This window comes from Mobula birostris, chromosome 8 (assembly GCF_030028105.1).
Source record: "Mobula birostris isolate sMobBir1 chromosome 8, sMobBir1.hap1, whole genome shotgun sequence".
In the NCBI taxonomy this organism is placed as follows: domain Eukaryota; kingdom Metazoa; phylum Chordata; class Chondrichthyes; order Myliobatiformes; family Myliobatidae; genus Mobula; species Mobula birostris.
Window position 1 is genome coordinate 124,107,628 of NC_092377.1, and position 25,226 is coordinate 124,132,853.

Here is a 25,226-nt window from a genome sequence, read left to right on the forward strand (position 1 = left end):
CAGAGTATACAAAGTTTGATAATAAATGCACTTTGAACTTGAATTCTTTAACCTGGGTACGACTGTCAAATTCTAGAGGACGTCTGTTGAAAATGAAAGGGGAAAAGTTTTAAAAAAATTGATAAGCTGGACATAAATTTGCCCATTGACCCAGTTTAATGGCATCTTTCCCTTAGGCAGACCATCACTGCATGCAACACTTCAAACCTGGCATTTCTGACTTCCTCAAGAACTGTAAGACAACCTCCCATCTCTGGATTTTCGGGTATAACTGATGAAAGCACAAGCGTGCCAAAAGATTGCATGTGCCGCCGCTTTCAGGGAACCATGTACACCCACTGTTAGGTATCTGTGTTTTGCAACGCTCTCCAGCACCGTACTATTTACTGTGTAGGCCCAGCCCTGTTTGTTTCACCATAATTCAGCTGAATAAATTTCCACCTGCCATTCCTCTGCCGACTAGCCCAGCTGATCAAGATCCTGTTGCTAACTTAGATAAATTTCTTCGCTGCCCGTATATCAACAGTGTTAATATTAGCAGGGAAAATAGTAACATTGTGACTTATTTTGTCCTTCAAATCGCCCGAACCATCCATTTCTGCGTCATTCCTACTCTAATCCATATTATTTCTTTATTAAAATCAACCCCACTACCCACGTCATACTCTTCCGCTTACCCGCACAGAGCAATTTACAGAGAGCTTTCGGACATTAGGCAAACCTGATACACCCGGAGAGAAATCCACGCTGTCAGAAGAACTACGTGGAAACTCAACGCACTGTTCGCGCCCGGGTCTCTACCACGATGAGTTCCAGGCTCTACCAGCCACGGCACTGTGCTGCCTCCATTTCATGTACTAAAAATTGTCGAATGAATTTAGTTTACTTGTCTTATTACAACTTCAATATTTGTCAGGTCAACTTAAAATAACGTGAGGAAGTAAATCCAATTAGTCATGGGCTTTGTGGAAGAAGCGAGAGGGTGGTAGTAGAGGGGTGCCTCTTTCACAGGAGGTCTGTAACCAGTGGTGGGCCGCAGGGATCGGTTCTGTGTCCTTTTTGTTTGCCATCTATATCAATGATCTGGACGATAAGGTGTTTAACTGGGTCAACAAATTTGCCGCTGACACCAAGATTAGGGGTGTAGTGAACACTGAGGAAGGCTACATAGCTTGCAGGGATATCTGTATCAGCTGGAAAAGTGGACTAAAAATGGCAGATGGAATATAATGCAGAAACATGCGAGGTAATGCACTTTGGTAGGACCTACGGGGGTAGGTCTTACACGGTGAACGGTCGGGTTCTGAGAAGTGTGGTAGAACAAAGGGATCTGGGAATACAGGCACACAATTCTTTGAATATGACAGCACAGGTAGTTAGGATCGTTTAAAAAAAAGCTTTTGGCACATTGACCTTCAGAAATCCATGTATTGAGTACAAGAAATGTGATGTAATATTGAAGTTGTATAAGGCGTTGGTGAGGCCTGATTTGGAGATTTGTGTGCAGTTTTGGTTAACTACCTACAGGGAAAATGCAAACAAGGTTGAAAGAGTACAGAGAAAATTGCCACGTCTGGAGGACCTGAGTTATAAGGAAAGATTGAATGAGTTAGGAATGTATTCTTTAAACATAGAAAACTGGGAGATGATTTGACAAAATTATGAGTGGTATAGATGGGGAAAAGGAAGCAGGCTTTTCCCACCGAGGTTGGCTGGGACTAGACCAGAGGTCTTGGTTTAAGGGAGAAAGGTGAGAACTTTATGTGGAAGATGAGGAGAAACCTTTTCACTCAAAGGGGCATGACAGCATGGAGTGAGCTGCCAGCACAAGTTGTGCATGAGAGCTTGATTTCAACGTTTAAGAGAAGTTTAGATAGGTGCATGGATAGGAGGGGTATTGAGGTGCAGGTGCAGGGGTCCCGGTGCAGGTCGATAGGCAGTTTAAAAGGTTTCAGCATGGACTAGATGGGCCCAAGAGCCAGTTTCTGTGCTGTACTTCTCTATTACCCTATGAAAAAGGAACTAATGTTTTCCGAATTTTTCTCCCAAAACACCGGAGGAACAAAATCATTCGTAAATATGCGTCAAACAAATTGTTTCTCTACGTTCTGCCTTCCTGAAATTCTAACAAACAAAACTAATCCAGCTATGTCTGCAAGTTGAAAGAAATGAAATCGGCAGGCAGACGATTGGCTAGGAGGAATCCGTGTTTTACTCCAGTTACTTATGAAAATTCTGCAAGTGCTGTTTGGATCTAAGAGATCCATCATGATTGGCTGTTAGGTCGTGCGCCAAGAACCATGTTCAATTCCACTTTTCTTGTGTAAAGTGAGCAGTAACCACAAATAAGAGCGATGCAGAAACTGAACGTCAGCTAGAGCCCGAAGTTCAAGGCTTAATTTCAACAACTCAAAGGAAACGTTCTTTGCCAATGCTGAAATCGGATCGGGAATGCTTCAGTTATGTTGGATATTGTTTCAGTTCACTTTTCTCGGAGGTACGTTTAGAAAACCAGGACAACGGTTCACGTTAATTTTAACGTCTGAGCGGATTTACTTGTCATGGATACTGCAGGGTAGTTTACAATGGCTGCTTTAGTCGTTTAATCTGAGCTGAATGCTTTAAAGGTTGCTACCTGTTTAGGTATGAGCTAATTCATATTTTTGCGTCACAGATCAAAGACTCCGAGGTTCATTCTCGAGCACTTCCAAAAACATTGATTTTGTCAATAAATTGAATTTTTAAAAACTACAAGAAATCTGAACATAAACAAAAAAATATGGAAAAATTTGGGAAGTCGGGGAGCATCTGTTGAAAGAGAAGTCGGTTTAATGAGACGTGATCTGCATTCGTTTAGACCTAGGCTCCCGGGGTTGTGTGTGGGGGTGGGGTGTGTGTGTGTGGGGGGGGGGGGAGTGGAATCGGTCACTTCCTCACACAGATGTTGGCTGACTTACTGAACTTTCCTACTATTTACTGTAATTATTCATGATTTCAGCAGGGCCGTCGACAGTCAGTCGGCCTAACTTCGACGAGCAATTCTGTCAGCCGCCTGAGTCTATGTTTCAAAGGCGTTTATAAACGCGCGACGCGCTTACTAGTCTTTTGAGTATGGAAGAATTGACTCGAAATTCCTAAAAGGGCCCACATACGGCAATCCAAAGCAAGAATAATTTCAACCTCCCGCATTGAGGTTTCCCATCCAAACAGACAGAACAACTATCTTTCGGGAATGTGATATAGCAGCTATGTTGGGCGTTGCTGAGAATATTGTGTGCAGTTCCGGTAATTAGGTATAGCATTAATGTCATTAATTTGTAAAGAGTGCAGAAGTATTCATCAGGATATTGCCAAGATTTCAATTATAAGGAGAGACTGAATAGGCTGGGACTATTCCCTCTGGAGCATAGGTGCTAAGGTGGAGACCTTATTATTTGTTTATGAAATCACGAGGGGCAGAGATAAGCTGGATGGTCACATTGTTTTTCCCGAGAGTAGGGGGGTGGTGGGTGGGAGTTGGTGGTGGAGTCCGACATTGGAAAGCGTAGATTTTACGTGAGAAGGTAGAATATAAAGGGTCCCCGACGGACATCTGTTTCATACAGAGTGTGGTGGGTGTAATGAAGCAAGCTGACAGAGGAAGCGACAAAGGCCAGTGCGGTTTATAATATTAAGGCATTCAAACAACTGCTGGGGTTCAGGCCAAATAAATGAAGTCGGAAAAGGGCAACTTCGTCGGCATGGACGCTGAAGGCCTCCTTTCTGTGCTGTACGTCTGAAAAAGTGATGTCGATTTAGGTAACTCCAATGATAATCAAATGGCTAATTGCTTAATAAACAGATGTCATCTCGGGTTCGTTTGGAAAAAAAAGTTGCTGAGTTGTCCTGAGAATCACTTTCCTTAATTTCTCTTTTCCACAGTTCTCGGAATTCAGATGGTTAAGGTGGAGGATTTTATAACAGGAATCGCTGGGAATGAAGTCCGGCTGCCTTGTTGTTTTACCTCTGACACCAGGAACCTGAATTTGGTGCAGATCACGTGGTTGAAGAAAGCTGAGACCGGGAACGTGAACTTGGCTGTGTACAACCCACAGTTTGGGACTAGTTATCCCGATGGCTCGAACAGATTTAGTTTGACCAATACCACTCCTGCAGACTGCACGCTGACCATCGACCCCTTGCAGCTGAGCGACGAAGGCCTCTACTACTGCGAGGTTAATACATTTCCCAGCGGCAAGCATGAATCCAAAACAAATCTGACTGTTCTAGGTAGGAATCAAATTATAGATGACAACTGAGAACTATAATTCTCTCTTTCCGGTTCTAATAAAAGTAGTCAAGGGAAATGAAATAGTTAACTCCCTCCTTTTAAGTTTCAACCATTGCCCACATTCGAGAAAACTTTCAGTATAATGCACAATTGCAAACGTAATTAATTTAGTCAAATGCCGATCGACGAGGAGAGAATAATAGTTCTAAGCAGCTGTACACTATTTAGCCGAATGCCACAGGGGTGCTCACTATACAGTTTACAGTTTATTGGAGAAAGGCGGAGAACTTAGGGTCATTACTTTTTCCGGTAGCGCAGCTACCAAACTGTACCAAGCACATATGGACGATTCAAATGAATATTGATAGCTGACTTCAGTGGATGAATATCGAATAAATTGAGTACCTTGTGGGAAATATCCTATGTGTTGGTAACTTTCAAAATCAAAAGAATACGATATGTAACTCCCGAAAGATTACAATGTTCTGAACCTGCAAGGCTTTGACGGGTCCTGGAGCATCATTTGCAAAATATTACAGCGCGTAACAGCTGGTAATTAGGAGCAACTAACAAAGTGTTGCCGTTTATAATTATGGAATATTATATCATATTTATTATTATTTAGAATAGTCTATAGTACTACTCCCGTTATAAAATGTCACGTGACTGGGACAAACATATGATCTTGGTCTTGAAGAGAATGTTTCCCCGGGGTGAGAATCTATAACTGAGCTGTAGGTTATAACGGATCAACGGGTATAAGACGTAACGTTATTTCTTTGAGGGAAGGGGAAGGGGAAGGAGACGGAGAGACTGTGACCATTGGAAAACCAAGGGAATGAGGGAGGTTATGGCCAGAAGTTGTTACTGTCAGACCATTTTGGGAGTCGGATAGGACAATTCCTTTCTGTACTTATATCTCGTTGGGGCGGTACTTGCACCAATTCTGTGGTTTCAGATAATCTGAGAGAAAATACCCCAGTACTTGGATTTACACCTCATATAGAGTAGCAGGGGTGTAGCTCTGGTCTATAATGTCAGCCTAAGACATCACTGTAGGAGTTCTATGGATCAATGGCCTTGACATGATCATATTCTACTGATTCATCTGAGGTAGAGATGTAAGCTGATAACTGCATAGTATTACATTTCATTCGCAAAATATTTGTGACGGGTCAATACAACAGCCAATTTCCCTATGCAGGCACAACTCAGTAACATATAGGCATGCACCATTCGCCCCATTGCGTTGCCAGATTCAACAAAGTGTCTAATCGACTCCGCTGGAAAATCAATACAAATTGCTGCAGCCGAGTTCCATGCCATCAAACTCTGGAGGGTTAAACATTGACCAGCAATTCAGTTTGGCCTGCCATATAAACACTATGGATATGTAGGCGGATCAGATGCAGGGTAAGTTACAATAATCAACTGACAACCTAGACTATTTCTACCATCCACGAGGCAGAGGTTACGAGTGATCTTCTGCTGTGCGAGTTCAGTTCTAACATCATTCAAACAGAGCACGTTTCTTTCACCAATTTATCAAACAGCCTAAATATTTATTCCCTCTGCTAGCAGTGCAATGCCCATTCTCACGATGGACAAAATGCACAGCCCTTACTCCCCAGGCAGCAACGCCCAGTGTTCCCCTGCGCCTTCTATCAGCTGAATGGCGTCCACTTTGTCCTTCCTCATCTAATTAACACATACCCTACTTGGTAATTTTTTTGTTTCTTCCTCAACGTCACTAGGTCTGACCATAGAAAAGCACATGTGTCTTTACTGGGGAACCTTCGACAGCCAACTGCACCGGTTCAAATTATTAGCTGACTGTCGTTTACTCAAAAGCAATTAAGATGCGCAGTAAATTCTCGTCGTTCTAGTGATGTCTATATCCCATAAACGTTGGTAAAATAGTTCCACGTTTGATATATATTGTTTTAAAAATGCATTTATGAGTATTTGATGAAGAAAATGCAGTGTTCCTCTTCCCATTCTTTGAATTAATGAGTTAAAATTGTTCTTCTTGCCGCTGCATTTATGTTCTCGTGTAAAGAATACAAGTAAGAGAAAAATATATTCATCTTGTCTCTGTGGAGATTTGTTTTTCTGCTGGCGCTCCGGTTGCCTTCATGGTGTAAAGATACTTGACCATGGTGTTAAATCGGTGAAAGGGCAGCCGTGGGACAAGTGAGTGGAGAGATGATGAGATGATGGTGTGCGAGGAATGTAGGAGAAGAGCAGATGGATGCCTAATACTTACCGCAGATTTGGTGAATCGGCTGGGCTATTTTCCCACTGCGGTCAATGAACACAGTTTATAATGGGATTGTAAACATGTTCAAAGTTCAAAGTTCAAAATAAAGTTATCATCGAAGTACGTATAATTTTCCATATGCAATCTTGAGATTAGTTTTCTTGCTGGAATACATAGTAAATCCAAGAAACTCGATAGAATCAATGAAGGACTACAACCAACAGCGTGGAGAAACCATGCACAAAGCAAAACAAACTGTAGAACTACGAACGAGAAATAATACATAATGACCGTCCGGATATAATAGTACAAAATAAACAAGAACAACTTATTAGATACACCAATTCCAAACATACATCAAATACATAAATCAATAAGTGAAAAACACCTGAAATATGCTGAATTAAAGGAGGTAATTGAAAGACTATGGAACATGAACAAGGTATACATTGTCCCATTTGTAATTTCTACATATGGTGTCATCCCAAAGTCACTGCCCAATAGGATTAAATAATTAAGACTACACAGCGATGTCTATGCAAATCGTCAGAAAGCCACAATACTAAAAACCTCTGGAATAGTCCGATAGTTCCTAGCATTTGAGAAATGAGTGGGCTTGGCTATGCCCTTACCTCCCGTTTTACCAGCTAGAACGGAGAAAAAAAACAGTTGCAATAATAATAATTGAAAGAGAAAATTGAAAGATTTTGGAACATGAACAGGGTATATATTGTTCCGAAAGTGATATCTACAACTGATATCATCCCAAAGACACCACGCAATAGCACTAAACAGTTAGGACTACACAGCACCATTTATGTAAATTTTTAGAAAACCACAATACTAAAAACAATTAGAATATTCCGAAAGTGTCTTAGTAATTGAGAGCTGACTGTGCTTGGCTATGCCCATACCTCAGGTTTTACCAACTTGAGCTGCGAAAATATATAAAAGAGTAATAACAAACAAGCTATAAACATCCAGAATATGAGATGAAGAGTCGTTGAAACTGAGCCGATAGATTCTGGGAATAGTTCAGTGATGGGGCGAGTGAAGTTAAATAAAGTTATCACTTCTGCTTCAAGAGCTTTATGGTTGAGGGTAACAGCTGTTCCTGAAACTGGTGGTGTTAGCCCTGAGGCCCATATACATTCTTCCTGATGGTAGCAGCGAGAACAGAGCGAGGTCTGGGTGGCTGCGGTCCCCGATGATGTATATTCCTGTAAGAGCGCTCGGTGTAGATGAGCTTAGTGGTGGGGAGGACTTTAACCTTTATGGACTGGGCCGTATCGACTACGTTTTTAGGGCTTTCCATTGCAAGGGCATTGTTGTTTCTATATCAGGCTGTGATGCAGCCAGGCAATATGCTCTCCACCAAACATCTATAGAAATTTGTTAAACTTTCAGATGCCGTGCTGAATCTTCGCAAGCTCCTGAGGAAGTAGAGGCACTGCTATGCTTTCTGCGTTATTGCACTTTCGCGCTGATCTTCTAAAGTGGTAACGCAGAGGAATTTAAAGTTGCTGACCCTCTCTATCTCTGACCCCAAGATGAGGACGTTCATGGATCTCCGGACTCCTTCTCCTAAAGTCAATAAGCAGCTTCTCGGTCTTTCTGACATCGAGTGAAAGGTCGCTGCTGTGGCAATATTCAGCCAGATTTTCAATCTTCCTCCAATGTGCTGATTCGTCGCCACATTTGATTCATTCATCGACAGTCGTGTCGTCAGAAAATTTAAATATGACATGGGAGCTGTGCTTAGCCTCACACTCATGAAGTATAAAGCGAGCAGAGCAGGGGGCTAAGCACACAGCCCTGCGGTGCACTTCGTTAATGGAGATTGTGAGGAGATGTTGTTGCCAATCTGATTTGGGTCTGCATATGCGTGATCGAGAATTTAATTGTACAAGTAGATATTGCGGTCGAGGTCTTGAAGCTTATTGGTTAGTTTTGAGTGGATGATGGTATTGAATGCCGAGTTGTTGTCGATAATGAGAATCCTGAAGTATACCCTTTGGTGTTCAGCTGTTCCAGCGTTGAGAGAAGAGCCAATGAAATGACATCTGCTGTAGGCCTGCTATGACTTGGAGCGGATCCAAGTCAGCTGTAGATATGCTTCATTACAACCTCTCAATGCATTTCATCGTACTAGATGTAAATGATACTGGACGATAGTTATTGAGGCAGGGTACCATGTTCTTTTTGAGCAGCAGTATAACCGAAGCCTGCTTAAAGCAGGCGGATATCTCAGACTGCCGAAGCAAGAGGTCAAAGACATCCGTGAACACTCCATCCAGTTCATCAGTACCGATCTCTGGTATTCGGTCAGGCACCCCATCTTGGCCGGATGCTTTCCGTGGGTTCACCGTACCTCAGTTCTGTCTCAAAGACTGAAATCACAGGGTGTTCAGGACTGTGAGAGTTCAATGTATACAGTATACAACCTGAAATACTTGTCTTTGCAGACATCCATGAAAAACAGAACTCCAAAAGAATAAACGACAGAAAAAAGATAGAACTCCATAGCCTCCTCTCCCCTCTCCCCTGCGCAAGCAACAGCAAGCATCAACGCAACGCAACTTCCACCTCCTCCCCACGTCCGTTTCGGCATAAGGCGTCAGCGCCACCACCCACTAAGCAACAGCAAAGCTCCCCAAAGAGAGACCATGATTTGTAGCCAAAAAAAAAATAATCTTTACCTGACAGTTCAACACACCCCTGGATCTCTCTCTCTCTCTCACCATCAAGAGACAGAGATATCTTACCCATTTTTACAGCGAAAGGGGAGAATGACAGCCGTTGTTACGTTATTAGAGTCTGCAGCGTCGGTTTTTATTCTGAGTGTCAGTCCTCCAGGTCAGGGATCATGCCCTCAGCATTTGCGAATCTCGTAGATCATTGAGATCTTCTGGCTGGGGAACTCTGAATGCAGAGTTGTTCTGAATGAATTGTTTTATACGGTTCCTGACAATCGTGGTGCATTCATTCATGTAGAGACTGTACTCGTATTTATCGGTTTATTAAGTACATTAATGAAAAATAGCAATTCCATTCCCTTTCCAATATTTTTATTAGTTTCTACAGAGAAGAATACAGAGAACAATTCCATTCTTGATTGCCTGGTTTGACAAAAGGCTCAAGAAAATGGAAGTGAAATTAATAAAATGATAGGACCACAGGTAAGAAAAGAGAGGAGGTCCTGAAAACAGACTACAGGGAGTTAAGAAGGAAGCTGAGAAGCAGGACCACAAAGGTAGTAATCTCGGGATTACTGCCTGTGCCACGTGACAGTGAGTACAGGAATAGAGTGAGGTGGAGAATAAATGCGTGGCACAGGGATTCGAGCAGGGGACCGGGATTCAGATTTCTGGATCATTGGGACCTCTTTTGGGGTAGGCGTGACATGTACAAAAAGGACATGTTACACGAATCTGAGGAGGACCGATATCCTAGCGAGGGGGTTTGCTAAGGCTACTAGGGAGAGTTTAATCTAGAATTGCTAGCGGGTGGGAACCGAACAGAAGAGATGGAGGAAGGGGCGGTTGGCTCACAAATAGAAAAAGCTTGCAGACAGTGCGAGAGGGAGGACAGGCAGGTGACAGAGAAGGGACGCGCTCAGATCAATTCTATGAGATGTGTCTATTTTAATGCAAGGAGAATTATGAACAAAGCGGATGAGTTTAGGGCGTGGTATTTGGAGCTGTGATGTTGTGGCCATTACAGAGACTTGGATAGCTCAGGGGCAGAAATGGTTAGTGCCAGGCTTTAGATGTTTTAGATAGGACAGGGAGGGAGTGAGGCAAAAGAGGTGAAGGCGTGGTGCTGCTGATCAGAGATAGAGTCACGGCTGCAGATAAGGGGGAAGTCATGGAGGGATTGTATACGGAGTCTCTGTGGGTGGAAGCTGGGAACAGGAAGGGGTCAATAACTCTAATGGGTTTATTTTTATAGACCACCCAATAGTAACGGGGACATCGAGGAGCAGATAGGGAGACAGATTCTTGAAGAGTGTAATAATAGCATGGTTGTCCAGGTGGGAGATTTTAATTTCTCAAATACTGATTGGCATCTCCCTAGAGCAATGGATTAAGATGGGATGGAGTTTGTTAGGTGTGTTCAGGAATGTTTCCTGACTCAATATGGAGATAAGCCAACAAGAGGCGAGGCTGTACGTGATCTGATATTGGGAAATGAATCTGGTCAGGTGTCATATCTCTCAGTGGGAGAACATATTTGAGATAGTGATCACAATTCTACCTCATTTACCATAGACATTGGAGAGGGATAGAAATATACAAGTTCGGAAAGTGTTTAATTGGAGTAAGGGGAAATTTGACGCTATCAGGCAGGAACTTGGAAGCATACATTGGGAACAGATGTTCTCAGGGAAAGGTATGGCAGAAATATGGCAATTGTTCAAGGGATCTTTGCATGGAGTTCTCCATAGAACATTTCAATGAGACAGGGAAGGGATGGTAGGGTACAGGAACATTGGTGTACAAAGCTTGCTGAAAATCTAGTCAAGAAGAAAAGAAAAGCTTATGAAAAGTTAAAAAAAAAACTAGGTAATGATAGAGATCTAGAAGAATACAAGGCTAGCAAGAAGGAGTTTAACAATGAAATTAAGAGAGCCAGAAGGGACCAAGAGAAGGACTTGGCAGGCAGGATTATGGAAAACCCCAAGGCATTCTACAAGTACGTGAAGAGCAAGAGGATAAGACATGAAAGAACAGGACCAATCAAGTATGACAGTGGAAAAGTGTGTATGGAACCGGAGCAGATAGCAGAGATACTTAATAAATATTTTGCTTTAGTATTCACTACAGAAAAGGATCATGGCCACTGTAGGGATGACTTCCAGGGGGCTGAAAAGCTTGCGCATATAGATATTAAGAAAGAGGTTGTGTGGAGCTTTTGGAAAGCATCAAGTCCGGGACCGGACGAGATGTACCCCAGGCTACTGTGGGATGCGAGATAGGAGATTGCTGAGCCTCTGGCAATTATCCTTGCATCATCAATGGGGACGGGAAAGGTTCCGGAGGAGTGGAGGGTTGTGGATGTTGTTCCATTATACAAGAAAGGGAGTAGAGATAGCCCAGGTAATTATAGACCAGTGAATCTTACTTCAGTGGTTGGTAAGTTGATGGAAAAGATCCGAAGAGGCAGGATTTATGAACATTTGGAGAGGCATAATATAATTAGGGATAGTCAGCATGGCTTTGACAAAGGCCTGATTGAGCCTGATTGAATTTTTTGAGGATGTGACTAAACACAGTGATGAAGGTAGAGCAGTAGATGTAGTGCATATGGATTTTAGCAAGGCATTTGATGAGGTACCCCATGCAAGGCTTATTGAGAAAGTAAGCAAGCATGGGATCCAAGAGAACACTGCTTTGTGGATCCAGAATTGGCTTCACCACAGAAGGCAAAGAGTGATTGTAGATGGGTCATATTCTGCATGGAGGTTGGTGACCAGTGGTGTGCCTCAGGGATCTGTTCTGGGACCCCTTGTCTTCGTGATTTTTATAAATGACCTGGATGAAGATGGGTTAGTAAATTTTCTGATGATACAAAGGTTGGGGGTGTTGTGGTTAGTGTGGAGGGCTGCCAGAAGTTACAGCGGGACATCAATAGGACACAAAACTGGGCTGAGAAGTGGCAGATGGAGTTAACCCCAGATAAGTGTGAGGTGGTTCATTTTGGTAGGTCAAATATGGTGGCAGAAAATAGTATTAATGGTAAGACTCTTGGCAGTGTGGAGGATCAGAGGGATCTTGAGGTCCGAGTCCATAAGACACTCAATGCTGCTGTGCAGGTTGACTCTGTTGTTAAGAAGGCATACAGTGCATTGGCCTTCATCAACTGTGGGAATACGTTTAGGAGCCGAGAGGTAATGTTGCAGCTATATAGGATCCTGGTCAGACCCTACTTGGAGTACTGTGCCCAGTTCCAGTCAAGTCACTACAGGAAGGATGTCGAAACCATAGAAAGGGTACAGAGCAGATCTACAAGGATGTTGCCTGGATTGGGGAGCATGCCTTATGTGAATAAGTTGAGTGAACTCAGCCTTTTCTCCTTGGAGCGATGGAGGATGATAAATGACCTGATAAAGGTGTATAAGATGATGAGAGGCATTGATTGTGTGGATAGTCAGAAGGTTTTTCCCAGGGCTGAAATGGCTGTCATGAGAGGGCACAGTTTTAAGGTGCTTGGAGGTAGGTACAGAGGAGATATCAGGGGTAGAGTTTTTACGCAGAGAGTGGTGAGTGTGTGGAATGGCCTGCTGGCGACGGTGGTGGAGGCGAATATGATAGGGTCTTTTAAGAAACAGCTGGATAGATAAAAGTAGCTTAGGAAAATAGAGGGCTATTGTTAACCCTAGGTAATTTCTAAAGTAAGCATATGTTTGGCACAGCATTGTGGCCCGAAGTGCCGATATTGTGTTGTCGGTTTTCTATGCTCCATGTTCTATAAGATATAGGAGTAAAATTAGGTCATTCGACCCATCGAAGCTGCTCCACCATTTCATTCTAGATGATCGATTTTTCCTTTCGGCCCCAATCTCTTGCCTCCTCTCCCCCACCCTGCCCCGTATCGCTTCATGCCCTGAACAATCAAGAACCTACCAACCTCTGCCTTCAATACACATAAAGACATGGTCTCCAGAGCTGCCTGTGGCAATGAATTCCACAGATTCATCAGTCTCTGGTTAAAGAAATTACTCCTCATCTCCGTTCTAACAAATCGCCACTCTATTTTGAGGCAGTGCAATCTGATTGTAGACTCTCCCACTACGGGAAACATCATTTGCACATCCAGTTTATCAAGGCCTTTCGGAATTTGATTGGCTTCAATTAGGTCACCTTATTCTTCTAAATTATAGTGAACACCGGTCCAGAGCCATCATACGCTCTCCGATTGCAAGCCATTTAATCCTGGGATTATTTTCCCGAAATTCTTTGGAACTCTTTCCAATTCCAGCACATTCTTTTTAAGATAAAGTGCCCCAAACCGCACACAATACTCAAAATGAGATCACACGAGTGTCAACATTACACCCTTGCTTTTATTTTCTAGCCCTCTTGAAATGAATGCTAGCATTGCATTTGCCTTCCTCACAACAGACTCAACCTACAAAGCAACCTTTAGAGAATTCTGCACAAGGACTCCCAAATCCGTTTGCACCTCAGATTTTTGTATTTTCTCTCTGTTTTTCATTTCTTCTACTAAAGTACATAACCATACACTTCCCGGCACTCTATTCCATATGCCACTTCTTTGCTCATTCTCCAAATCTGTCTATCTTTCAAAAGACCCCACCCATATTTCCTCAAAATTACCTGCCCTTCCACCTAGTTTCACAGCCTTTGCAAGGTTTGCAACAAAGCCATCAGTCCCATCATCGAAATCAGTGACATAAAACGTACAGTAAAAATAATTGCTTCCAACATAGTTAAACACAACTCCTCTAGTCACCAGCAGTCAACCAGAAAAAAACTCCCCTTATTCCCACACTTTGCCTCCTGTCAATCAGTTACTGCTTTATCCATGCTAGAATCATTCATGTAATACCATAATCTCTCAGCTTGTTAAGCACCTCATGTGTGGCACCTTGTCAACGGCCTTCTGAAATTCCAAGTACACAACGTAAACCGATTCTCCTTTGTCTATATTGCTTTTTATATTTTCAAAGAATTCCAGCAGATTTGTCAAGCAAGATTTTTCCCCTGAGAAAACCATGCTTACTATGGCCTCTTTTATCATGTGCCTCCAAGTACCCCGAAATCACATCTTTAACAATCGACTCCAACATCTTCCTAATCACTGAGTTCAGACTAACTGGCCTACAATTTCCTTTCCTCTGCATCTCTCCTTTCTAAAGAGTGGAGTGCCATTTGCAATTTCCTAGTCTTCCGGAACCATTCCAGAATCCAGTGATTCTTGAAAGATCAATACCAATCCTCCTACAATCTCTCCAGCTACCTTTTGTAATCTATCTCGTCCAAGTGAGTTATCTACATTCAGACCTTTCTGTTTCCCAAGAATCTTCAGTTTAGTGGCAGACCAAATATTTATTTTCTCTGTACCTCTGTGCATGTAAGTACAATAACCCGATTTATCACTTTACTCTTCTATCCTCAGTGAAACCTTTGACTGAGTTGTTAGTGGTCCCAGCAGTTGCTTCATTCTCCAAAGCACCAGTCGCCCACTGTACGGCAGCCAATGGGAAACCAGCCGCAGTTATAAGTTGGAGTGACAGAATTCCAGGGAACGCCACGTTTATAAGGATGGAAAACGCAAATGGAACGGTGACCGTTCTCAGCCAGTACAGAATCATGCCAACCAGGATGGACGATGGGAAGAATGTGACCTGCCTTGTATCGCACAACGCATTCACCAACGTAATGGATTTGACTGTGGCGTTGTCAATTAGGTGTAAGTCTTGCCAATTGATAAAATAATAAATAATTAAAATTTCATCTGCAGTATTAAGCATATCCACTTATCAAAGACGTGAAAAGAGTATAATGGTGGAGTATTTCTGTGACATTGTTCTTTCTCTTGTATTGCCCACAACGACATTATAGACTCAGTGGCTACTTTATTACGTTCATGAGGTACCTATAAAGTGACCACTGGGTGCATTTCTGTACGTTCGCCCACTTAAAGATTCGACACATTTTCGGTTCAGAGATATGCTTCAGCACTTCACTGTTGAAACGCATGATTATTAGAGTAAATGTTCCTTACTTGTCAGCTTGAACCTGTCTGGCCATTCTCCTCTGACTTCACTCATTAACAAGGCGTTTTCCCCAGCAGAACTGCGACCCGCAGGATGCTATGTTTTTTTTTTCTCCTTCGCACTATGTTCTGTAAAGTCGAGAGGCAGTCATGCGTGAAAATCCCTGGAAATTAGCAGTTTCCGAGATACCAACAATCATTCCACGGTCTTGCTCACTTAGGGCACAGTTCCTGTTGTTTGGTCTGAACAACCATTGAACCCCCTGACAAAATCTGCATGAAAAAAGGTATAGCGCCTTCCCGGTGTATATGACGAATAAACTCTTCTTGGAGTACAGGTATCGCTTTTAACCCACCTGTCGATGACAAACTTTGCATTCTTCATCAGGGATGATGGCAAGACACGTCTAATCCGGTGCTATATATCACGACTGGGGTATATATCCTATCGGACTAGACACGCCTAGGCATCATCCTTGATGACGATGGAAGACCTTGTCATCGAAACGTCAGTTAAAATCAATACCTGTATTGGGCTAATAGCGCAAGAAGTGTTTGTTCGTAATATTTGCATGCATTTATGCATCGAGTTGCTGCCACAGAATTGGCTGATTAACTATTTGCATTAACGAGCAGGTGTAGAAGTGTACCAAGTCAAGTGGCCACTGAGTATAATTAGCTCCTTGCAATGCACCTGAAGAAAATATATACTTCCTAGTGTGCAGGTATATTTACAGAGGATAAGACACTTGCGTTGTTGCTTGTATGACAGTAGTTAAATCACTATCAGATTGTATTGCAGGAGAATTTCCATTGATTGCGGAGGCTATCATAGTTCAGACTAATGGCCCCTGGTAGTGTGAGAAGAAACCTTGCAGCACGTTTCTGAGACGTGGTCACCGTCTTTGAGGGATCCTCAGTTAAGGGAAAAGGAAGACATATTTCAGCTAAATGTACAGGAAATCCAGTCATCAAAGAAGTCACATTGTGTGCCTGGAAACGACAACACAACGGAAATGTTATTTTCTGAAAACACTTTCGATATTTTCTGATAATAAATTCCAATATCTTCCGCCTGATCCCTGCCTCCAGTTAAAAGTTGAGTAATTCTCCATGGCAGGAATTTTCTCCAGATCAAGTTGATCTTATTCAAATTTCTACATAGGGCATTATTTTGCATATTATTTGTTTCAATTGGCGGCATGAAATTCTGATAGGGAATCATTTTTGCTTCTTTTTTTTTTACCTTCAGACCGACCAGAAGTAACAATTAGAGGGTACAATGGCAACTGGTATGTAAAGAGTTCTAACCATAGCCTGGAATGCCTTGCCAAGGCAAATCCTCCAGTTACGAGCTACCACTGGACAATGTAAGTTGACTTGTTCTAAACCATACTAATGTAATTCATGATCATTATATATGCTTACGATCAACGGGGAAAAGCTTTAAAATTAATCGGATCACAGCAAAAGCTTTACATAAAACAAACCGTTTTAATTTTAGCAGGTTTTAACATAGTAGGAAACTATGGCACTTTGGCAGAGTGTTGAGAAATTAGTATTAACGCAGACAGGAGCAAAGTTGGAGATCAAATGAGACATTACATCAGTAAGTGATAGAGATTTGATGAATATGACTTCAGGTTCAAGTTTGTATTTTTCTACCAATGGCATAAGTGTGTGACATGTTGAAGAATACATATGACATAGTTTCCGTCATAGACTGCGATGTACCATACAACAGCTGGGTTTTGCTGTAACTGTTTAGCAAGCTCTTAAAGTAATGTGTACAGCGCAGGTCGCCAGACTGCAGAAAACAATTGGCTGCTTTGGGGAGATTGCAGAAGGGACTCACTGTGGTGTTGCCTGCATTGGGGACATTGGTTATGGGGACGGATTTGACTGGTTGGTCATGTTTTCTCCAGAGCGAAAGTGACTGAGTGTATATGGGATGGACAGAAATGGTAAAGACATGCAATTGATTTTCCTTGTTAGGCACATGAAAGAGAAAGCTCAGGCTTAAGATGATACGGAGGAATTATTAAAGGGAATTTGCTAGGGAAGCTTTTCCACATATTGATTGATATCCAGAACATGGTGCCAGAAACGATGGGGGAATCAGATACAGTTCTTATGCCTAAGACAATTTAAACAGGAACAAGAATTGACCACTCATGGAAGGATACGGGCACAATGCGAACGCGCGCTTCATATCAATGGTCCAACAATAAGTCATGGGTTGGCCAAAGGGCAGTTTGTATACTGCACAGACCAACGATTCTCTCAGTCTATCATATTCTGAAAGAGGTGAAGTGTTGTTAACAGACGATTATCTCTTTTAATGCAGGTCGACCGGGTTCTTGCCTCCTACCGTTCATGTCAAAGATAATCACCTGTTTATAACACAGATCGATTACTCTGTTAATGGCACATGGATCTGTGAAGCAACAAATGTGATTGGAAAAGGAAGGAATGAAATTTCAGTTGTGGTAAAAGAGATGGACTCAAGAGTTGCAGGTACACCTCAGCAGTTACCCTTAACCATTCACTGTGATTAATTACAAAATTGATATTAATGGGAGATGAGGGGATATGTACGGTACTGCACCAAAATACGGCATGTTGACATATAGTTTAGCTTGGATACTTTAGACAGTTACACTGTACAGAGGTAATGAGGAGCTAAGGGAGTTTGGAGTCCCAAAAGTTAATTTCTAGGTTGAGTCAGTGGTGAGAAAGCCGAATGCAATGTTTGCATTCATTTCGAGAGAACTAGAATATAAAAATAAGGCGTGTAATTTTGAAAATTTATTAAGCACTGGTGAGGCCTCACCTGGAGTATTGTGAGCAGGTTTGGGCCCTTATTCTTAGAAAGGATGCGTTTAAACTAGAGAGGGTTCAAAGGAGATTCACGAAAATATTTCAGGGATTAAACAGCTCGCAATAGGAAAAGCGGTTTGATGGCACTCGACCTGTATTCACTGGAATTCAGATGAGAGGTTACCTAATTGAAACCTATCGAATGGTGAAATACCCTGATAGAGTCGACACGGAGAGGGCATTTCCTATGGTGGGAGAGTCTTAGACCAGAGGACACATCCTCAGAATTGACCGGCGTCCTTTTAGGATGGAGATGAGAAGGAATTTCTCCAACCAGGGATTAGTAAATCTATGGAATTCATTGCTGCAGTCAGCTGTGGAGGTCAAGTCTTTATGTAGATTCTTGATTGGTTAGGGCATGACCAGATATGGGAGTAAAGTAGAAGGTTGGAGCTGAGAGGTAAAATGGATCGGCCTTGATGAAATAAACGAGCAGGCTCGACGGGTCTAAGGGTCTAATACTGCTCCTATATCTCACGGTCTTTATGGATTATATTGTACTGGTGCTGCAAAAAAAAACATGACATATGTGCATGATGATAAAACTGATACTGAGATGGATCTCTTATGGACTGAAAGTGGAAAGGAACAGGGACAGGGGAGTCATGGTCGGGAAAACGGGTCAAGAGAGGGGAGAGTGTAGGAAGCAACACAGTGACATTCGATAATGATCATAAACCAATTGTTTGGAATCAAGTCAACTTGGCCGGTGTTTCTGCATGAGCTCCCCAACACCCGTGCTACTTCTTCTCTGTCACCTGTACCACACCCCTCTCGTGGTGCCACTCCCTGCCATTCCCAACATCCTTTGCTCCCGCCAGATTTATATAATTTTTTTTTCTGCTCCACGTTAACAACTATAATACTGTGCAAATGTCAGAGCCACCATAGCTCTCTCTCTCTCTCTCTCTCTCTCTCTCTCTGAGAGAGTATTAGGTATATATAATCACTCCACTCTTGAAGAAGGGAGAGAGGCAGAAGAAAGGAAATTATAGGCCAGTTAGTCTGACCTCAGTCATCCGGCATTTGTTGTAGTCAATTGTTAAGGATGTGGCTCCTGGGAACTTGGAGGCATATGATAAAATAGGTCAAAGTTAACATGCTTTCATTGAGGGAAAACTTGCTAAAATCCATTGAAAGTTATTAAATTACTAATAAGCAGGAAGTTCAAAGGAGAATTGGTTGATATTGTGTAGTTGGGTTTTCAAAAGGCCCTTGACAAGGTGCCACAGATGAGGCTAATTGAGAAGTTAAGATCCCGTGGTATTACAGGAAAGAACACTGACTACTTGGCAGGAGGCAATGAATGGGAGTGAAGGGAACATTTTGTGCTTGGCTGCCAGTGAGTAGTGGTGTTTGACAGGGGTCAGTGTTGGGACCGCATCTTTTTACGTTATATGTCAAGGATTATGAGGGCATTGATGGTTTTGTGGCCAAACTTGTGGCCAGTACGAAGATTGGTGGACCACCATGCAGTGTTGAGGAAGCAGAAAGGATGCAGAAGGATTTGGACCAATTAGGAGAATGAGCAAAGAAGTGGCAGATGGAATACGTTGTCTAGAAGTCTGTTGTCATGTTCTTCGGTAGAAGAAATAGAAGCTTAGACTATTTTCTACATCAAGAGAAAATTAAAAGAAAAATCAGGGGTGCAAATGGACTTTGGAGTCCTTGTGTAGGATTCTCTAAAGGTTAAATTGTAGATTGAGTCAGTGGTGAGGAAGGCAAAGATAATGTTAGCAATAATTTTGAGAGGATTAGAATATAAAAGCAAGGATGTAACGTTAAGGCTGTTAGCGCTGGTGAGGTCTCACTTAAAGTATTGTGAGCAGTTTTGAGTCCCTTCTTTAAGAAAAGATATGCTAACATTGCAGAGATTTCAAAAGAGGTTCACAAAAATGCTTCCGGGATTGAAAAGCTTATCATGTGAAGTGTTTGATGGCTCTGAGCCTGTACTCACTGGAATTCAGAAGAATGAGTGGGGATCACATTGAAATCTATGGAATGTTGCAAGTCCCCCATAGAATGGATGTGAAGATGATGTTTCTTATGATGGGGTAATCTAAGCCAAGAGGGCACAGCCTCAGTATTGAAAGATACACAATTAGAAAGGAGAAGAGAAGGAAATCAGCCGGAGAGTGGTGAAACTGGAATTCATTGCCACAGACCACTGTGGATGTCAAGTCATTAGGTATCTTTAAGACAGAGTTGATAGATTCTTAATTAGTCAGGGCATGAACAGTTCCGGGGAGAAGGTGGAAGATAGGGACAGATCAGCCATGATGAAATGCCAGAGCTGACGCAATGAGACAAATGATCTATTCCTGCTCCGATATCTTATAGTCTAATAGAGGAAATATGCACTGCTGAGGATCTTGTACTATATGTGTGAGTATGTCAATGTGAGAAGGAAGCTGGGGGTGATCTAAATTATGTCTATCAGTGATGAAAACTTTTTGTGTGATCGTCCGTGGTGATAGGAAGTTCGAGATAATATATAAACAGCTACACACATCAAAGTTGCTGGTGAACGCAGCAGGCCAGGCAGCATCTGTAGGAAGAGGTGCAGTCGACGTTTCAGGCCGAGACCCTTCATCAGGACTATAAACAGCTATCTGTGTAAGTTGGTATTTGACTGGGATGCTGGGACTGATGAAAATTGTTTGTGTGATTTTATAAGAAGCTGGCGTCTGTGTGGCAGTTGTGTATGGTTATAGAACACTGACCTTTGTGAAAAGCATGTGGGTCCGCGTGCGTGCTCATGTATGTCTCTATCTCGTTATTGGACGTAGGCATCGATAAGTATCTATGTGTATAAGTATATGATGCTGATGTTAATGGAAACTGTCCTGTCTATCACGGTAATTTACAAACTGATGCGGTTCATTTTATAGGTCAGCTTTTTGCTTCCACCCTGGTCTATATTGTCGTAGGAACGCTGGTCACAGTGCTGCTCATAGTTGCCTTAATAACCATACTGGTAATGAAAACAAGACGGGCGACTAGTGGTAAGTGGCAGGAACTGTTCTGGGAACCATTTTGAATATTGGAGGAATACCCATGGGAATCGGTTTCGTTTTCCGTTGATAACTGTCCATGAAGGCACTAAGCCTTAACACCTATGTACCCCACCCACTGCTTCCCTTTCTTTCTGCATATTCCCATTCATTCCCCTTTCTTAGAACACAGGGCAGTATAGCTTAGCGGTTCAACATATTAGTACCCGTGGCGCTAAATTATACTAATCCCTTTCCCCTATCCCTCTCTAAATTGTTCCCTGTCTGTGCCCACCCCTGACTCTGTTACACATCTCTGATCTCCACATCTCTGCTCCCCACACCCCGCCTCTGCATCGACACCTGTCTCTCGCCCTCCCTTTCTTGGTTCTCGGTTTGTCCGTCTTCTCCCACCTCACCACCCCTACTCCCATGTGACTCTGGCCCCCTGGCCTAGCCCTTGTCCTTCCTTCCATTCTTCTCCACACCAGCTGATGGCGGAAATGATTGAGTTTTAGATTTCAATGCCAGGGGCTGAAGTGTGCTCTACGGCCTACATCCTGAGATTCCTTATAACCAAATATGTTCTTCTCAAATCTTCTTCCAGTATTTGCTCGCATGTCCCAATATAAGACCATAACATCATAAAATACTGGAGGACAATTCGGCCAATTTGTTCAATGTTTCACCTGGAAACATCTAGCCCACCCCCCATTTGCAATATTTCGAAAAATAAAATAACAATGGCAAAGGAGCTTTATCGTTTCAATTAGCTGTTCCTGGTTATAGTCCCTTTAGGACCACTGAAGGAATTTGGTCTGAAACCTCGACTGTTTATTCCTTTCCATAGATGCTGCCTGACCTGCTGAGTTCCTCCAGCATTTTGTGTGCATTACTCAGCATTTCCAGTATCACAGAACCTCTGGAGTTTGTTATAAATGTGATCGAACCAAGACTTACAAAATATATTAGTAATGTTTTGCAGATTCTGTAAGATCTCAAGTCATTGTTTTCACTCTCCCATCAGTGTAAGAAACTATTTGCACTTTCTTACACTCTCGTGGTTTAAAGTAACCCCAACCAATGTTATAGCTGCGATAGGATTTCTGATATTAAAAACTGAGGACGTGTAATATGATGGAAATATCTATTATATGTCAATCAAAATTCTGCATCATCCCAAAATCAAATCACTTAAGCTGTTTAGAGCAGAAGACATTGATCATTGTTTGCTCAAGTCGAATTCATATGGGGATTGGCTACTTGACCAGTTGATATGGAAATCCTCAGACAGCATGCGAAATGATCATTCAATGGCGATAATGAAACAGTCGAATCTAGTGACCCATTTAATGAGCTCCTCGAGAGAATCACATCGTTGTTTCCAATTTTCAATGGGTCTTTTTTTATTTGGAAAGCTATTTAGGTCCATTGTATCTAGGTTCCCTCGAAAGCTAATCCAGTTGTTTACATTATTCACAGTGGAAGACATCTACAGTATACTGGACATTCAAGAGTGTCAGGGAAGTAAAGTATGTGCAGTGAAAATTACGACTGAGAAGGTGCTCAGGGAGTTTAATGGTCTGAAGGTGGATAACTCTCCTAGGCTTGATGGAATGCATCCTCGAGTTCTGAAGGAAGTAGCTGGAGAGATTGTGGAAGCATTAGCAATGACTTTACAAGAATTGATAGATCCTGGCACTATACCGAATGACTGGAAAATTGCAAAAGTTACTCCGCTATTTAAGAAGAGTGGGAGGCAACAGAAAGGAAATTATAGGTCTGTTAGCCTGACATCAATGGTTGGAAAATTGTTGGAATCGGTAGTTAGTGATGAGATTATGGGGTACCTGGAGTCACATGACAAGACAGGCCAAGCCCAGCATGGTTTCCTGAAAGGAAAACACTGCCTGACTAACTTACTGCAATTCTTTTGAGAAAATTACAAGTAGGGTAGACAAAGGAGATGCAGTGGATGTGGTGTACTTGGATTTTCAGAAGGCCTTAGACAAGGTGCCACAAAGGAGGCTGCTTAGCAAGATAAGAGCCAATGGAATTACAGGGGAGTTACTAGCATGGGTGGAACAACACACATCAAAGTTGCTGGTGAACGCAGCAGGGCAGGCAGCATCTCTAGGAAGAGGTACAGTCGACGTTTCAGGCCGAGACCCTTCATCGGGACTAACTGAAGGAAGAGTTTGTAAGAGATTTGAAAGTGGGAGGGGGAGGGGGAGATCCAAAATGATAGGAGAAGACAGGAGGGGGAGGGATGGAGCCAAGAGCAGGACAGGTGATTGGCAAAAGGGATATGAGAGGATCATGGGACAGGAGGTCTGGGGAGAAAGACAAGTGGGGGGGGGGAACCCAGAGGATGGACAAGGAGTATAGTCAGAGGGACAGAGGGAGAAAAAGGAGAGAGAGCGAAAGAATGTGTGTATATAAATAAATAACAGATGGGGAACGAGGGGGAGGTGGGGCATTAGCGGAAGTTAGAGAAGTCAATGTTCATCCCATCAGGTTGGAGGCTACCCAGAGGGAATATCCGGTGTTGTTCCTCCAACCTGAGTGTGGCTTCATCTTTACAGTAGAGGAGGCCATGGATAGACATGTCAGAATGGGAATGGGATGTGGAATTAAAATGTGTGGCCACTGGGAGATCCTGCTTTCTCTGGCGGACAGAGCGTAGGTGTTCAGCAAAACGGTCTCCCAGTCTGCATTTGGTCTCGCCAATACATAGAAGGCCACATCGGGAGCACCAGACGCAGTATATCACCCCAGCCGACTCACAGGTGAAGTTTCGCCTCACCTGGAAGGACTGTTTGGGGCCCTGAATGTTGGTAAGGGAGGAAGTATATGGACATGTGTACCACTTGTTCCGCTTACAAGTATAAGTGCCAGGAGGGTGATCAGTGGAGAGGGATGGGGGGGACAAATGGACAAGGGAGTCACGTAGGGAGTGATCCCCGTGGAAAGCAGGGGGGGGGGATGAAAAGATGTGCTTTGTGGTGGGATCCCTTTGGAGGTGGTGGAAGTTACGGAGAATAATATGTTGGACCCGGAGGCTGGTGGGGTGGTAGGTGAGAACCAGGGGAACCCTATTCCTAGGGGGGTGTTGGGAGGATGGAGTGAGAGCAGATGTGCGTGAAATGGGGGAGATGCGTTTGAGAGCAGAGTTGATGGTGGAAGAAGGGAAGCCCCTTTCTTTAAAAAAGGAAGACATCTCCCTCGTCCTAGAATGAAAAGCCTCATCCTGAGAGCAGATGCGGCGAAGACGGAGGAATTGCGAGAAGGGGATGGCATTTTTGCAAGAGACAGGTGCTCCCGATGTGGCCTTCTATATATTGGCGAGACCCGACGCAGACTGGGAGACTGCTTTGCTGAACACCTACGCTCTGTCCTCCAGAGAATGCAGGATCTCCCAGTGGCCACACGTTTTAATTCCACATCCCATTCCCATTCTGACATGTCTATCCACGGCCTCCTCTACTGTAAAGATGAAGCCACACTCAGGTTGGAGGAACAACACCTTATATTCCGTCTGGGTAGCCTCCAACCTGATGGCATGAACATTGACTTCTCTGACTTCCGCTAATGCCCCACCTCCCCCTCGTACCCCATCCGTTATTTATTTATGTTCACACATCCTTTCTCTCTCTCTCCTTTTTCTCCCTCTGTCCCTCTGACTATACCCCTTGCCCATCCTCTGGGTTTCCCCCCCACTTGTCTTTCTCCCTGGACCTCCTGTCCCATGATCCTCTCATATCCCTTTTGCCAATCGCCTGTCCAGCTCTCGGCTCCATCCCTCCTCCTCCTGTCTTCTCCTATCATTTTGAATCTCCCCCTCCCTCTCCCACTTTCAAATCTCTTACTAACTCTTCCTTCAGTTAGTACTGACCAAGGGTCTCGACCTGAAACATCGACTGTACCTCTTCCTAGAGATGCTGCCTGGCCTGCTGCATTCACCAGCAACTTTGATGTGTATTGCTTGAATTTTCAGCATCTGCAGAATTCCTGTTGTTAGCATGGGTGGAACATTGGTTAATTGACAGAAAGCAGAGAGTGGGAATGAAGGGATCCTATC

At 43.1% G+C, this 25,226-nt stretch overlaps 1 protein-coding gene across 1 annotated transcript in view; it reads left to right on the top strand.

Moving 5' to 3' along the window:
- The first annotated feature begins 2,258 nt into the window (after positions 1-2,258).
- The window catches only part of LOC140202311 (nectin-1-like), a 31,942-nt gene continuing 8,974 nt past the window's right edge, over positions 2,259-25,226 (top strand). The window contains exons 1-6 of the mRNA XM_072267212.1: positions 2,259-2,497; positions 3,922-4,269; positions 14,673-14,966; positions 16,525-16,642; positions 17,620-17,789; positions 21,044-21,157. Of these exons, the coding sequence (XP_072123313.1) occupies positions 2,452-2,497; positions 3,922-4,269; positions 14,673-14,966; positions 16,525-16,642; positions 17,620-17,789; positions 21,044-21,157 (1,090 nt within the window). The 5' untranslated portion in view covers positions 2,259-2,451. The remainder of the gene's footprint in view (positions 2,498-3,921; positions 4,270-14,672; positions 14,967-16,524; positions 16,643-17,619; positions 17,790-21,043; positions 21,158-25,226) is intronic.